General features: G+C 37.5%; 1 protein-coding gene across 6 annotated transcripts in view; it reads left to right on the top strand.

The window, feature by feature from the left end:
- Window positions 1-17,176, top strand: part of TRPS1 (transcriptional repressor GATA binding 1) — a 277,268-nt gene extending 260,092 nt beyond the window's left edge. For 5 of the 6 annotated variants that reach the window (XM_025197225.1, XM_006018076.3, XM_025197223.1 and 2 more), the window contains 2 exons: window positions 2,761-2,883; window positions 10,995-17,176. In XM_025197225.1, the coding sequence (XP_025053010.1) occupies window positions 2,761-2,883; window positions 10,995-12,056 (1,185 nt within the window). In that variant the 3' untranslated portion in view covers window positions 12,057-17,176. The remainder of the gene's footprint in view (window positions 1-2,760; window positions 2,884-10,994) is intronic. The other variant, XM_025197226.1, reaches the window with a different exon arrangement.
- Window positions 17,177-17,411: the final 235 nt, after the last annotated feature.

Raw genomic sequence — 17,411 nt, 5'->3', positions numbered from 1 at the left:
TACATTCACATGTTGTATTAATTTTCATACAAGGCATGCAGATGAATCTCTTGCATTACTCTGGAAATCTCAACATACATATATCCATATATAGAGAGAGTGGGAGAGAATAAGTCATAAAAACTAAATAAAGCAGAATCACATCAACTGTGTGTTGTGTGTGTGTGTGTATAGATAGTAAAATTATATATATATATCAAGTAAGCACTGACATAGTTGATGTGATTCTGCTTTATTTAGTTTTTATGATTTATTCTAAATGAACCAGTATGTCGCAATTCATTGAGTTGCAATTCTTGTGCATTCTCAATAGGACCTTCCTTCTTTATTCAAATGAACTATTAGTCTTTTTAGTAATGCTCTGCTATAGGTAAATCATCAATTTGAACAACAAATTGAAGTGCGATTGACACAGGGTGCTGTCGGCACTCTGTTCCACCATCTCATACATGTGAAAAGATGGCCTAGATCTAGTTTATCTTGTGTTCTAATAATATATATTATTTAAAGTCCTCCATGATTTAGTAAAGAACATTTTTCTACATACAAGCATTAAGCGCACAGCCATAAAAGAGTGGAAAGACTTACTCAGAGAAGACTCCACCCTCTTAAACGTACCACACCAGAAACTCTTCGGTTGAAAGACAAAAAATAGAAATGGAAGGGAGTAGTTCTGCAACTGAGTCTGAATCCTTGCCATATAAAGTCATTTCCATTTGGAAATACCTAACCCTTCACAGGGATGAAATTGGGTTTAGTTTAGTGAAGCTTTTATTATGCTCTGAGGAAAATATTTCAGCAGCCAGGTGACGTTTTGCAAGGATGTCTTGGCTGGGTAGCCACAAAATCATGAGAAATTTTGGTTATGTATTTGTTAGATGAATATTCATTCCAACTTGAATTTTATTTAATAAATGCATTTATACAAGTTAGGCATTTGCTGAAGGCCGTCGTTCACTGTTGGTGCTGGTGTCATCCAGATAGAGAAAAAATGTACTATATTCCTAATTATGATTATGGGGGTTGGTGTAAGAAGGTGAGAGAGAGATTATCTTGATGACAATCTAGATTTTATTATATCACTTCAAAGCAATGCAACCTGCTATACTAATGAAATCGTGTTCTTTTTTAAAAGGGCAATTGTTAGCCTGACTTTGTGCTCACTAAAAACATTTCCCCAATCTTGTTAAATTATTGCACTCATTTGAGATTTTTATGGCTGTGCATCTTACCAGGCCTCATTTCTTTACGTTTCATTCATTTTCCTTGTATTGATGATTAATGGAGGATGTCGAACGTTAGAGTGAGCAGGCATCAGCAAATGCAAGATCATAATTAGTTTAGCTGACGAGGGCCTCTGATAGCACTTGCATCTGGATGGAAAAATTACCCTATAGGGAACTGGCTGCTCACCAGGTCTTTTTAGTGATACATTGTGAAACACCCGATGAATCAAATGCCCTTTCAATGCCAAGAAAGTGTTCCAGTCTTGAAGCCAAAATTATGTCTGCAGAAAGCTTTCCATTTGAAATGTATCAGAGTACAATTATAACCATTGTATTTTTTTGGCATGAATACTACTCTCCTACAGTATGGACTAAAGTTAAATACATTACTTAAATTTTATGAAACCTTGAAATTTTGACTTATAGTGTTAGTAATTTTTAATTTATAATGAAATTAGTTTTCACCCAGACTGTTCTCCTACTATACTAGCTTATTCTTATCTGAGTTGAAAAAGATTTGTTCTGGAATACTTTCCTTTACAGAAAGAGAGCAGAGTTGAAATTCATAGTTTTTTCAATAAAAGAATTCCATTTCCTGCTTATTATTATTTGTGCCCGCAGACACAGCCTGACTTTTGTTTAAATGAGAAGTATAATGAAATCATTACTCCATAGAAAGAATTTAACGAGCAATACTCATAAACGTGTCTACTTCTAATATTCTTGGATCATTATTAAAGCTGATGAATGCACAGCTCAGTCTGGTTAAAAATCAATTTGTATTTGGGAGAGCTGTGCTATGCCTTTCTTTGCCTGATGAAAATAAAATAAATAAATCAATCCATTGATGAGACTATGTTGTCTGGGTTTCAGATGAAGTTCAAAAGAGGTCTCATTAGGAATACTGTACTTTTATTTGCTTGGCAGAGGTTACTCCTGCTTCTCAGTGGGCTGTGGGAAATGCATAGTAGTTTATGCAGCTCGTAGAGTTAAGTGGAAAAGACGAATTGAAAGTTGTGCATTCTGTTAATGAAGTATAAGCTCTGTTACAGGAATTAGTATGAGGTAGATAGAAACTGGAATTAATTAGAAACGGTGCCTTTAGCCTTGTTTTTACTGATCATGTTTTAAAATAGAGCAAACCAAAAAGAAATAACTTGCTGTAGAAGTACAGTGAACAAAACAGGAAAACTTTGCCGAGTGCTCGCTGTCAGTTTCTAAAGAGCGTATTTCAGAATTCACTGTTTAGAAACCGTCATTAAAGGCACAAAACCTAAAGTTCAAAAAGTTAAAGCTGTTATTCTGAAAAGGCTTTGGTGTTTCGCACACCTCATCCATCACTCTAGGGTTAATTATAATGAAAATCAGTGGTGCCTATTAAGCACAATTGAACCTGACCTCATTATGGGCAGTGTGGTTTTATACTGTCATTGTTGCCAGTCTACAGACAAAACTCCTGTGTTGATTTGTCCTAACTCCACAGATCATGTGACTCACCTCTGACCTGTTTTTTTTTTTTCCCTCCCTGTTTCAGAGACGTAGAGGCTCGGGTGTTTTTTGTGCCAATTGCCTGACCACAAAGACCTCTCTCTGGCGAAAGAATGCAAATGGTGGATATGTATGCAATGCGTGTGGCCTCTACCAGAAGCTTCACTCGGTAGGAAGAACTTACTAGTTTGTTCAGGGAAAAAGGGTTATATAGCTAAGCTGAAGCTGGGCAGCCGTAGTCCTGTCTGGTTGTGTGATTAGCACCACTCCCTGGCCTGCAGTTAATTTCCTAACTGGGTTTTTTTAGTATGGTCACTTTGGGATCAGATGTGATTCATTATGAAACAAGCTGGGATGCTGTGGGGAGACATGTTTGAGATCACCAGTGATGTATTTAATTATTTTGATGCAAAATGAGGGAAACTGGTTTATTTTCTGGGAATTTCATTTAAAGGAATACAGTATGTTGTAATGACATTCCCCAAATGTAAATATTCTCATTTTGGTAGGAATCAGTAACAGCAGTTCATAAAATTAGAGATTCAGTATAAAAAAATGCCCTTTTCCCATACAAGTATATTTTTCTTCTTTCTCCCCACCAACCTTTCGTATTTATAATGAATTTCTGAAGGTGTATTTTTTAATTTTTTTTTACACGGAAAAGCGAGTTCTGTGTAGCATTTATGACTTACTGCAAAGTACCAAGAGCTTTTGACTTTCAATTAAGCTGGTTAATTGAAGGCACTTTGTACTTTTCAAGACTTCAAGTTTCAGTGTCTCACTGAACTGGGCGCCATGTAAGTAATAACAGTATTACCAACAGTGGGGTGTATTTCCTCTTACCAGCACTGGGCTCGATCCTGAAAGGCGATCAACACTGTGGCCCTGATCCAGCAAAGCCATGCTTGCTTGAGTGGCTTTCTGGTTTGGGGCCAAAGTGCTCACAGTTTTATACGATGGATCCCAAGGGTCAGATCTTATACCCACTAAGTTGAAATAGAAACTCTTGGGAGAGTCAGGTAATCAGGATTTGATCCATTAACTATGGCAATTAATCTTTACAACATCCCTGCGAGGTAAGTAAGGATTCTTGTTCTACAGACAGTGAAAACAAGGCACAGTTTGGAGTTGTGCTAAGGCAGCATACAAAGCTCAGCAAAATGTAACTTTATTGCTCAGAGAGCAAAAATTTCAAATGGGACTAAGGACCAAATCCTACTTCCTGTTCACATGCTGAAGTGCCTAGTATGTAGCCACATAATTGCAGTTTTTGGCACATATGCATGGTTTGAATTCAGCACAACCCACGCTAGCTTACTGAGCATGCTTAACATGCAGTGGGCCAGCTTCAAAGGCAGAGCTGAAGATTACTTATCCTTCTGCTTTTTTGTGTTCAGCGCACATGCCCTGGGGTGATATTATTCCACCGCAGGAGGAAAGGAATCCCAAGCTGTGCATAAGTGTCAAAAAGTGATTTTGGAGCCTACATCCCATTTTTGAATGAGACATAGGCCCCTTTGTAAAATACAGAGAGGCTCTTTTTGTGACTAAAATGGTACTTACTGGGTGCATCTGAACGAGACATTTACTGCGGAGCTGACTAATTATTTCCACGGTAAAATCTCAACATCTACACGTGCATCCCTATTAGGCCACACAAACTAATTAACTCTGCCACGGGCTAGTATTAATAACTACAAGTATTATCCTATGACGGAGTTCTTTAGTGCACAGAAATGCATGTGTAAATGCTGACGGGGCTGGCTGGGGCATGAGGGTGCTTCAGTACAGGGGCCCCAGCCAGCCCCTCTGCAACATGTTGAGCTGGGTTGAATCAGTGCTGGGCGGGCTGGCTGAGCCCCTGTGCTCCCTACCAGCTGGGGCTGCTCTGACCTGGCTCAATCTGCTGTGGTCCCAGGCACTTGTTCAAACGTGACACCCAGGAGCAATAAACTCAGATACAGTATGCACCAGAGTTTATTGCTCTGTGCTAATAGCATATATAGATGCCCTCTCTGAGAATCTGAAAACTAAGGTGACAAAGTCCAAAGAAGTGATCCAGAACACATCTGTTACAAAACCTATTAATACCTGTTTGGGAGACTTAGAGTGCGTCTACATGTGCAATTAATGCTGCTGAATAAACTCTGGGGCAATTTGAGCTGGAGTAAACTAATCCTAACATTACTGTCTGCATGTGCGTTTAAGCACAGTAATTTACTCCACTGTCAGATATTACCTGCGTCTGACGGGACTGTTTGACAGTGCTGTAAATTAGTCTACAGAGGCCCAATTGTTGCACACATGTAGATGGTGATACTTTACTGCACAGTAAATTAGTCTACTGCTCAGTTAAGTGCACATGTAGAGGCATCCCTAAACACCTAACCTTAGTCTTCTGCACATGCAAATCAGCAGCCCAGTCTGAGAAGCTAGGCCCAAGCTCTGTCATTATCCACATACAATGTGGAACAGTGCCTATAGATACCTGTATTCCCAGAGGATTACAGTCCAGAAGGCTTGCTCATATCATGCCTCTCATGAATATCAATAGCATTGAGTCTATCACAAATCCTGGCAATCATGATCTCTTTCATTTATACATATGGAGTAAGGGTCATGATAATGGTACCTTCTGCCTTCCCATCATGTAATAATTAAGTGATTGAACACTTGCCTAGGAACTGCAAGACCTGACTCAATTCTCACCTTGGCCTCTGAGGATTCAATCCCAATTCTTTTACCTCCCAAGATAAAATAGTCTGAGTAGAAACTTGTAAAAGCTGTGACCCTCTACTTCCTCTGTTGGAGTTAAGTTACTGTGTAGCCAAGAATTCAAGAATCGTGGGGCTAGGAGAGAGCAAATGACAGGCTAATTTTAAGCCAGTGAACTGAGGAGGTCTGGTTTTAGGGTTAGTTTTGTTAACTCTTTTACCTTGAATCACCTTGCTGGGGTCAGGCATCTGATTTTCAGACCTTGTAACACCTAAGTTGTAGGTGTATAAAGATGCCTTTCTGGATGCTTAGGAACCTAAATGTACCAAATGAAACTTAAGCTTCAGGCCAGATCCAGTTTGGTATCAGCAGTGTCTAAACAAGATTTGGGGAGAATTTAGGTTCTTAAGAGTGATTCTGTTTGGTCCTATTCCACAAGCCACAAAACTTAGTAAACACCCAAGTTCAGGTGCTGCCTCCATTTTTAACTGCAGATTGCCATAGTTGCTTACACTTGGGCATGCTCAGAAACTGGGTCTGATTCCTACCAAAGCGCCATTGAGATTCAGTTTGATTTGGGGAGACACCTATTTGTGTCTGGAAGGATCTGATCTTAATAGATGATCATATAGCACTCCAGCTTGCTTGACAATATTTAATTTTTAAAAAATTGCAGCAGCACTACCCATCTTTTGCCCAATATCCTGATGATAAGGAACACTCGCACAGAAAGTGAGAAACAGTGTTTCCTGTTGGTTGTTTTGAAGTGCCACTAAGGTTTTAGAGCCTTTTGTTTCTGCCTTTGTCTATTGTATACCTCAACCCAGTCAAATTGGATCATTATCCTGGGTAATATCCTATCTCCTTGGTAATATCATGGGTAATATCCTAAACAAGTTAGATTTCAGGGATATCTAAATGGATCCAAAACCAAATTGGATCTGGTTATAAGCCATTTATGAGAAAGAGACTAAGTCTCCTAAGTCACTAAAGTATTTCTTTATTTTTACCCCCAAGCCCATGTTTGGGGGTTCAGTTGTGTTTAATCAACAGTTGTGTTTAATCAAATGCTATTACATCTCTTTTCATAAAAATGAAAAATACTTCAATATTCTAATGGCAGGCTGACTGACACCAGTCAAAAATGCCAAATGTAACTGCTAAGTGCTATCATTTGGGGTTAAGTAAACAATTTTTAACTCCAGAATAACCCAAACAAATAACATCAGGCTGACATTATGCAATTCTTAAGCTGTCACTAGCATCTTGTTTGGAACTCGATGAAAGCAACATTCTCTTTGGAAGACTTTTTCTTTTCATTCTTTCCTTGTCAATGTGCTCAATATATTTTAAGGAGGAAACTGATCTGAGTATTTTAATGTTTTCTTTAAGAATATCCCACTTTTGGAAATATGTTTCAACTACTTTTTTTTTTTTTTAATGTACCCTTTGGCATTTTGTCATGGCTATAAATTCAATGTAGTGAATTGATCCCACCTAAAAGAATCAGTTTAAATTAAAAAAAAAAATCCCCTCATAAAGACCTCACAGAGCATTGGAACAATCCTTATAAAACTCTATATTGCCAACAATGCTAATTGCTAGTATGTTATAAAACATTTATTTTATTACCATGTAGTCAGTGGAAATAATTTTAGCTCCACTGTTCAAGTATAGCACTAAGCTTGTGTTCAGTGGACACTGACATTAAAGATGTTAGTAGAAATTTTGTGAATCAAAGGCCAAGAATTTAATTATACTTCCACTCTGACATGATCTTATAGCTAGTAAATTCAATGTAAATTCAAGTCTTTTAAGAAAAATAAGTAATGAAGGAATAACTCTTTTGAGACACTTTTTAAAACATTATAAGTAAAATCCAGTATCACCTGACCTATATTTGATAAGTGAAACGTAAATTTCAGTATCAATGTGTTCATACAGAATAGAAGTTGCAAATTATTTTGTAATTGTTACTGGTTTCGTAATTGTTACAATATCATTTGGATTGTTAAATAATATAAATATTTATTCATGAGAATAAATTTTATCATATATGTAAGTAATCTTGTTAAATGAAATGACAGTACATATCTGAGTAAAATTACTCAGATATCAGACGCTTGTAAGACTGGGCACTCTATGACTAAGCTTTGATTTGATGCTTGCTCTTTAAATCTCCAGTGATTATTAAAAAGTCAGTGGGCTTTGAATAGCTCTCACTAAGCTATAAGAAATAGATATGATCTCTCAGATACCGGTGCATGTGAATGAAGGGTGAATGTTTATTTTGTAGTGGCTCCCACTCTGATTCACACTGACAACTATGATACCTTTGATTACTCAAATGAAAACCTTATACATTCTCCCCAAACTGAAAATCTGCAATCTCCCCAATAATCCCCAGTCTACATATATATACAATAAGTTTACAATTTTTATAATTAATTTTCAAATTTAAGAAAACTGTTTCTAGCTCTTCATAAACACTGCAGGCAGTGGAACGCATACATAAGCTATGTAGATTTGCAAGTGTAGAAAAGTTTGTGTCTATTTTATAATGTTTCTATTCTAAAGTGATGTCAATTTGGCCTCTGGAGCAACCCCATGGGAACCCCTGAGAGATAAGCTGTATTGATTTACCTTCTGTACACTCCTTAGCCAGCGAATTAGGCAACATGAATAGCTCAGACACAAATCAGAAGTGGGTCCATGCCCCATAGATCTCTGTCTGGAAGGCCTAACCATGAGATTGGAATACATGTTCAGGGTAGGGTTGCCGACCCTCAAGGATTGCCCTGGAGTCTCCAAGAATTAGATATAAATCTCCAGAAGACCGGTGAGAGTGATCTGGGAGATAAATGATACGTCATTCATTAAAATAAATATTAAATGTTGAATCCAATTTATACAGTAGTCCAGTGGGTTTTTAAAATGTAATAATAATGTGCACTTGCTTTCATGATGTAAAGTCTTTGCACCGTAATCCATAACTGATAAACACAGGCATGTTCATGTTGTGTGTTGGGGGAATGTTGGCATTCTGGAAACCTCCCAGAATAGATTCAAACAGAGTTGGCAACCCTAGCTCAGGGCCATCTAGGTGCATACTTTAGCTCAGTGGGGGCCAGCCTTTTTGGCAGGCCACAAATTAGTGCCATACCCTCTCTAAGTGCCACTCCAATCCCCTTCCCTATCTGATCCGCTGCTCTGCTTTCTGCTTCCTGCCCCACCTGATAGTGTGTTGCCTGTCCTGTCCCTGGTCTCCTGCATGCCATAGAGAGGCTGCCCATGCCACTCTGCAGGTTGGCCAGTCCTACTGGAGCTGCCTAATTTGTGGGATAAAGAATATCTGGAACAGTCAAGAATATACATGGCTTCTCTCTCAGTGGTTCTTGTGGGCTCCCTCTGGTGGCTGAATAGTCACAGCTTGAAATATGACTACCTTTGGCTTCCATCCTGAATTGTGCTGTATTTCTATCCCCTGTTCCCTACCTTGGTTCTAATTGCATACAGAAGATGCTCCAGAATGTGCATTTTGGTATCCGACTGCTTTTTTGGCCTTGGGCAGATCACACTGACTTTACATCATAGCTAAAGGGTCAAATAACTTGACTTGATCTTTTTTTCAGTGAATTTTCTGAAACATTTTAAAAATAATTACTCACATATTTGGGGTTATTTGCCCACATTTAGTGAGCTAGTCAAATAATTCCCATATCCATATACTAATATTAATTTATATAACATGTGAGATGCAATAATGTATCTGACAATTTAATACATTTTAAAAATAAAGTATTTGCCATTTTTCAGTAAGCATCAATGTGATGCATTTCTATAACAACTGAGTCTCGGTTGGAAACTAAGCAGATGAGTTGAATCATTCAGATGCTCAATTATTTGGCGTCTCAGACCCATATATTTAAACTCTACTTAATGCATAACTTTAAAGGCCAGAATCTGCCAACCAGTTTATTCACATAAATAAAGTCTCGTGTGTTAATTACAGACAGGATCAGGCCCTATATCAGTAATACAAGGAGTTAAAATTGGCTTTGGGGTATTCCCCCAAAACAAGATAAAAAATCTGTAAAGCTAGGAAAATATCTAAGTTATATATAACAAACTCAACAGCATTGAACATATCAGTATGACACATCCTTATGATTGTCTTATGATGAGAAAATACCCTAAAGATTCTTCTGAAAAGTCTGTATGCATATTAATTTATTAATAATACAAATTAGGTGGTTCATTTGCATTTTTTGACAAAATACTCTAATTTTCTCCTGAATGAATTTTTGCCCCAGTACAGACTTATGCTGTCCCACTGAGGTAACTGTTTCATTTGCTGCAGTTCCAACAAGTTCAAGTTTTACTTATTAAAAAATCTAAATCAAAGTTTATATTTCTTCTGATTTAGATTTTTAATAGAAAGTAAAAGCTTGACAAGTAGTGGCTACAGCTAAGATGCAATTAAGCATGAGAATAAGCTGACCTTAGGGAAAGCATGGGGTGAAAGAGGAGAATAAGATGGCAAGTTAAGATAGAAAATAACACTGTAAAAATACTAAAATGAATTCTCTTTCAATACCAGACATTTTTATGTTAATTCAAAGTTATGAATATAAATAAATCATAATGTCTCACGTGTGGCACAAATGGTTCAGAATATCGAGTCCAGAATTTAATCAACGGTTTAACACAATGTTAAAGAGAACATTTCCAAATAAACATATAAGTAGGACAGAGCATGGGGCACTCCTTTGGCCTCCATCCACCATAGGATTATGTGTACATTTGGACAAGATGAACCTTAACTGCCAACACTCCCAACTGAAATTACTTTTAGGCATTTTTTCTCTCCTTTAATGTCTGCCCAAGAGAGCAACACATACCAGTATTATAGCACTGTATTTCATTCATATGTTGTAGCTTTCCTGTGGGGAGAACTGACAGAGAGACCTGGCTGCTATCCCTTCCACTCTCCTTCTCGTCTCCACACAAAAGAAGTTTCAGGGCTCATCTCACAGGCCTTCTTTGTCTTTGTTTGCCCCATATCTTTGGGGGAGATGACAAACAGATTACTAATATTCTCCTTCTGAACTCCATGCCTCCTCTGCACTGCCTTCTTCCTCATGGTTCCCCCCTTCCTCAGGTTCTTTCATCTTTTTCTCTCCAACCTAGGTCTTATACAACAACAACAACCAGAATAATAATAAAAAGATTTTCATGTTCTTTTCATCAGTGAAAGTTCAGAACAGTCAACTTTTTACAGGGTTTGATACTTAATGACTTTTTAAGTGATTAGGTATTATGTATTAACTCATATGAGATGGTGGGTTTTAATTTAACATGTGAAAATTGGGTATCAGTTGATGGTTTTACTTTTAAAAGCAGGAGTCTGATGTTAGTTGACCCTTTGTATGGAATAAATAAGATTTCCTACGACTCTCCCTTAAACCATCTCTTAACTGGAGTACAATTTAAATTTGCATGAATACTGTCACTGAGACTTGCCTAATGTTTTTCTTTTATTTATTATGTATGTGTTCTATGCAGACTCCCAGGCCTTTAAACATCATTAAGCAGAACAATGGTGAACAGATCATTAGGAGACGGACGAGAAAGCGCCTTAACCCAGAGGCACTTCAGGCTGACCAGCTAAACAAACAGCAGAGGGGTAGCAGTGAAGAACAAGTCAATGGAAGCCCATTAGAAAGGAGGTCAGAGGATCATTTAAGCGAAGGTCACCAGAGAGAAATTCAGCTTCCCAGCCTGAGTAAATATGAGGCCCAGGGTTCATTGACTAAAAGCCATTCTGCTCATCAGCCGATATTGGTCAGCCAAACTCTGGATATTCACAAAAGGATGCAACCTTTGCACATTCACATAAAAAGTCCTCAGGAAAGTACTGGAGACCCAGGAAACAGTTCATCAATATCGGAAGGGAAAGCAAGCTCAGAGAGGGGCAGCCCAATAGAAAAATACATGAGACCTGCAAAGCACCCAAATTACTCACCACCAGGAAGCCCTATTGAAAAATACCAGTACCCACTTTTTGGACTTCCATTTGTACACAATGACTTTCAGAGTGAAGCTGATTGGCTGAGATTCTGGAGTAAATATAAGCTGTCCGTTCCTGGGAATCCACACTACTTGAGTCATGTGCCTGGCCTACCAAATCCTTGCCAAAACTATGTGCCTTATCCCACCTTTAATCTGCCTCCTCATTTTTCAGCTGTCGGATCAGACAATGACATTCCTCTTGATTTGGCGATAAAGCATTCCAGACCTGGGCCAACTGCAAATGGTGCCTCCAAGGAGAAAAGTAAGGCACCACCAAATGTAAAAAATGAAGGTCCCTTGAATGTAGTAAAAATAGAGAAAGTCGATAGAAGTACTCAAGATGAACTTTCAACCAAGTGTGTGCACTGTGGCATTGTCTTTCTGGATGAAGTGATGTATGCTTTGCATATGAGTTGCCATGGTGACAGTGGACCTTTCCAGTGCAGCATATGCCAGTATCTTTGCACGGACAAGTATGACTTCACAACTCACATCCAGAGGGGCCTACATAGGAACAATGCACAAGCTGAAAAGAATGGAAAACCTAAAGAGTAAAACCTTAGCACTTAGCACAATTAAACAGAAATAGGTTTCCTTGATGGGAATTCAATAGCTTGTAATGTCTTGTGAAGATCTATAAAGCACTTCATATAGAGAGCATGCCTTATCCAATATAAAAACCCTTCCTTCTTTCCTTCCTTCCTTTCTTCCTTCCTTTGTGGGTTGCCAAGAAGGAAACAATGAATTGGATGGTGGCTGGATGGGGAAAGGGATAATCATTTGGGACATGGCCCACCAAACTATCCAGAATGCAGTGAATCAGGACAAATATCAATCACTGGGAATCTTGTATTTCCAGACAGCTAATACCTTTGTGTAAGAGACATAACTAGCTAGAATGCAAAGATGTGTGTATGTATATACTGCTGCAGGAGTATAGTGAACATATGCACACTGTATATAGGAAATAGATGTATTAAATATACAAGTGTTCAGAAATCATTTAAATATTTTTAATTTGGACTAATTTCTGCCTTAAAACATGCCTTAGTCACTTTGTCCTCAATGCTTTGGCAGTGATTTCATCCAGATTTAAGACTCAACCAATTTTTTAGCTACCATTTTAACACTACAATTTTTCTGGCACATTGTCATCTAAGAAAAGATAATGTTCAAATGAATTATCTCTAATACAAGAGCCACAATGGGGTTAATTTGCATAGAACAAGGTAACCTGCTGTATTTCATTTTTTTTCTGATTAACTCTTCTTTCTAAACTTTGGAGTTTAGGGTTACTTCTCCACAAATGTAATGTTGTTATACATACCAGTCAATCCCTTCAATAGACTTATACCAGCTTTCGCTAAGTAGCATTAAATGTCGTCACAATAACTTTTAATACTTAAAGCTTTGTAAAAACTATCCATGAAGGGAAAGCTCCTCAGCATAACTGCTCAGGGAAATAGGGCTAAATAACTAAATATTAAATAATTGGTTAAAGGTGCTGTTAGACAAGCCTCCATGCTTGCTATGAGGGTGTAAAGAACTGACTTTAATCATTTTCATAATAGTGTCCCAACCAGTAGTTTATTATTTTGCCATGGGGATGTAGAAGATATTACAAGCTACTGGATGCACTGTCAGATTAACTTATTTCATTAAAGAAGTTGGGAGAACAAATAGAAAAAATCTTATTTTTCTAGTAAATATTAATGTATTACATTTCAAATAATGGTGCCTGACATATTGAATAATTATTTTCTACAGTGTACGTATGCAACAAAGATATTCCATCATGCATTAGAGTCAGTTCTGGCTCTGCCTCGCTGTTTACATTTGCAAATGTAGCAAACAAGGTAATGAAGCAACTATTTCTATTGCAGTAGGTATCTCTTTTTTTTGTGTGTGTGCATTAAAGTTGTAAACGATAACATGAAATGAATGAAATTTGTTGATATTAATGGTATGGAAAAACAAGAAGGAAATGAAAATATTTTTTATGCCTACTTAGGAAAAAAAGGGTAGCACTATTCATTCCAAGTACTTTTGTATTCTTAAGCTCTTAACTCACATTGTTATGCTTAAAATGATAAACATATATCCTCTTTTTATTGCTTTGTCTGTGTTTCAGAAGAAACATTTCAGAAATTATTTTGATAAGTGCTGTTGGACTATGCAGCATTGATGTTTTTATTGCATTCTGTAGTAGCATTGCACTCCATTTTTACAATATTACGCAGTTGCTTTTTTGTTTTGTTTGGGTTTGTTTCTTTCGCAGTGCAGGGTCTTAGTTCCTTGAGGTCAGATGGCAGGTTTAGGTCAACTGGTTCATGAATGTTGCAGCGAATGAAGTTTAAAATATCATTCTGATATTATGTTGTCTTCTATTTCTCCATTTGTGCATTTTATTTTTAAAAATGTTCTATAAGAAAGTATCTCGGGACTAAGTCCTTCATTTAAGATTATATATAAAGGGTCCTATTCTGATCTCATTTATATGCCACCTATCTCAAATTGTCATGTAATTGAAGTTAAAGCATCCTATAAAAAAGGGTCCTTGCATTTAACTTACACAAATCTGAGCATTCTCCCCCTCTAGAAATTGGTGCACTTATGAGACCAGGTAGAGCTAGGAAGCTGGAAAATGAAAGAGGGGCGAGGGTGATGGGAAATGTCTGAAAGCATTTGACAGAAGTTTAAACCAGGGAGGAACAGGCCTAAACATATAGCACTTTGATAGTCTCTTGAAAAATGTGCCTAAATTAAAGCAGACTGCAAGAAGAAATGTCATCATGCATGAGAAGCACTTACACAGCTGATCACCAAAGGTCTCACTGACCTTGGCAGTATTTTAGGTGTTACATTTTCCCACAGATGAAATGTTATTGAACAACCCCTCTGATTTGTTAGGCACAAACAGGCTATTGTTTTAGCATCAGGCTAACATTCCTTCCTGCTTCCACCTAGTTTCTTTCACAACTGGCATGGTCACTGGTGATCAGTGTATGGAAAATCCCATTCAGCCCATTCACAGTTGAGATCTATAACCCTTCATAGAGTTCCAGGTTGGCAAAGGATATTGGGTCACATTCCTCCTCCTCTGTTTCTAGATGAATCTCCTGCTTGATACCAGTGCCAGAAAGTGACTGGTTGTGTTTATTATTGTTCCCCAACAATAGCTCCGTTCTTTTGTTTTTTGTTCTGAGGGAACTGAGATAGCTTGTCCTCTTCTTGTATGTCAGGGTCCGGTGTGTGTCCTAATCAGATTCCTCCAGAAATTCGTTACACTTTACTAGCAGCAACTGCTGGCTTCAGAAGTGGCTGCCTCAAGGTAATCATCACAGGTACTGTGTTGGGATACTAATGTCTTTGCAATTCCTGTGGCTACGAAAGCTGCATCTTCCTGGCAAAATATTCCCTAATGTACATGTTTGTCATAAAGACTTGTGCACAAACCTTTATGTCATTACACCACTTGCTGAACTAAAAGCAGAGGCCGGTAGGGGAAAATACACATATCAAAGTCTGGAAATAAGGAGGGATACAAGCTTGTAAGTGTAAAGAGCAGGATAGAGTTCTGAATGTTAATGTTGTACTATAGTGTACAAAGGAAATTTGTAAAATGTACCTGTTGCTCTTGCCATGACATATTGAGATGTTCTGAAACTTCCACTTCTGAGACTTGGTTCTAACCAGTTTATAAAAAGAGATACGAAAGATTTGATATCAGCTCATAGATTGAAGCGTGATAGCATTTGATGTTAATTATTATGCATAATGCATTTTAATACACATCAGTTTACAGCTCTGAAACATCAAGTTCTACATTTTCAAAAGTGTCAGTTGTGCTTATTCCTGTGACATGTAAAGTCAAGACTCGTTCATCCTATTTTAATCAATTAGGAGTACTTATCGTGTCTGAAAACCTATTATAGGTTGGATCCCTAAAACAGAGTGCCTTTTGAAAGCATACATTCATTCTGTTTGCTTTTAAAATCCCTGAGAAGGACCATTGCTCTTTATTTAAGAATCTCAATATTTCTAGCTAATCAAATTAACTCTATGTAGCCTAACTCTGTGCTAGAGTATCCCTTGCAAATTGTACTGATTTCAAGGTGTCACTTCTTGAGTGCTACCCAGTAGATCAATAAAAACAAAGGAGATGTTCCAAAGAGTACATGGTACTTAGGCACCTAACTCTAATTGGTTTTCAATAGGGATTTGATATCTAACTACTTGTTTTACTTGTGAAAATCTCCCATTAAATCTTCATGAGTATCTCATGCTCAGTATACTAAAAGATTGCCAAGGGAAGTTGGAGATGGTGTGCCCACTCTTCTGCCTGAAAATAAGGTGCAGTATGAGGTGCTTCGCCATTAGGAAAGGGAATATGGAGATAAGATGAATTCTATCTCATCCAGGAAGTTTTCAGAGTTGACAAAAAGAGCTGGATGTGTAATGATAAAGAAAAAGCAGCACTAAACAAAAATATAACGGTAAAATGTAAAGGCCATGAAATGGGGTGACCTGATTTGGCAACTGCAAGTGGGTAGAAAGGTTAGAGACAAGCTCACCAACAAATTTTCTGACGGAAAAATGTTACTTAGTTGGGTAATACCTGGATTTGGTGCCAGAGGATATGGCCTAGCACCTGTTTTGCCTCCAAGCCTCTGATGTCCATCAAAATATCGTTCTGGTTTTTTGCTTCTTCCTTTTGCTTCTGTATTGATTTTTTTCTTGGCTCACTTAGCATGTTTCTTTATAATACCAGTCAGAATAAAAGCCAAAGATAATAGAAGTTTAGTTCTATAGAACCAGGAAAGGTGAATATGTTTTTCTTTGTTCCAGTAGAGATAGTTACTTTTGGCAGGTGTCAGCAAATAGACTTGTCAACCTACTCACTATATAGATAGAACATTGGAAGTCACACCATTTCCATAATTTCCATATGCAGAAATTTGACTATGTGGAATAACTGAATATGTACAGGTGAGTAGTGGGCCAAGTGGAATAATTTGTATAGATTGTTACCATCAGAGAATGGGATTTTCCTCCTTCTTGTAGATATTGATTAGATTCATAAGCTCTCAAAAATTGACAGTTGCTGAGGTGCTACATAATATTCATATACCTTATATAACTGGTTATATGATTTACCTCTTATCAGGAGGCTAAAAAAATAGAATTCCTCCCAAAAACTTTGTTTACCATGAAATAAATGCATTTGGTAAGTTAAGCTAAAATGCTTAGAATAGACATTGCAGCAGCTGCCACATATTGTATAATATTCAAGTTTTCATACTGTTTCCCATCACTGTGGTCTCTGAGCCCCTATCCAGGAAGAGGATGGGGGGGAAAGGAAACATCTCAAAATGTCATTGTAAATTTAACTTACAGCAAAATTCACCAGCAGAAAAAAAGGAATGATTTCATATTGCTAAACAAACACTCTCTAAGCATATAGCGCTGATTTGGCTCTTATTGTTTTGTCCTTACAACACATGATGTGTTTTTTGTTTCATTTTGTTTTGGTTTGGTTTGGTTTGGTTTTCATAGTGCATGTTCATTTCTACTCACAAACATGTTCTTGGTGTATTTCTTATGCAAACAATCTTCAGGCAGCAAAGATGTCTGTTACATCTAAACTTGAATAATAAAGTTTTACCACCAGTTATAAATAAGGTTTGTGTCATTGTTTATGGAGCAAATGCAATATCAGTACAGCATAGAGATGCTGGAAGAGAGAGTGAAGACCTGGACTAAATTGAGTCAATGTTTTATCTATGACCACCTCTTTCTGAAGGCCAACAGTTTGAAAGGCAGAGGTACCATTGGCTGAACAATAATATTGACCCCTCAAATTATGTTAGACCAAATTCTAAGTTAAGGACTCTGTGCTCTAAAGGTTAT

This window comes from Alligator sinensis, unplaced genomic scaffold (genome assembly GCF_000455745.1).
Source record: "Alligator sinensis unplaced genomic scaffold, ASM45574v1 scaffold112_1, whole genome shotgun sequence".
NCBI lineage: Eukaryota > Metazoa > Chordata > Crocodylia > Alligatoridae > Alligator > Alligator sinensis.
Note: the sequence above shows the minus strand (reverse complement) of the source record. Positions and strands in the feature narration are given on the sequence as shown.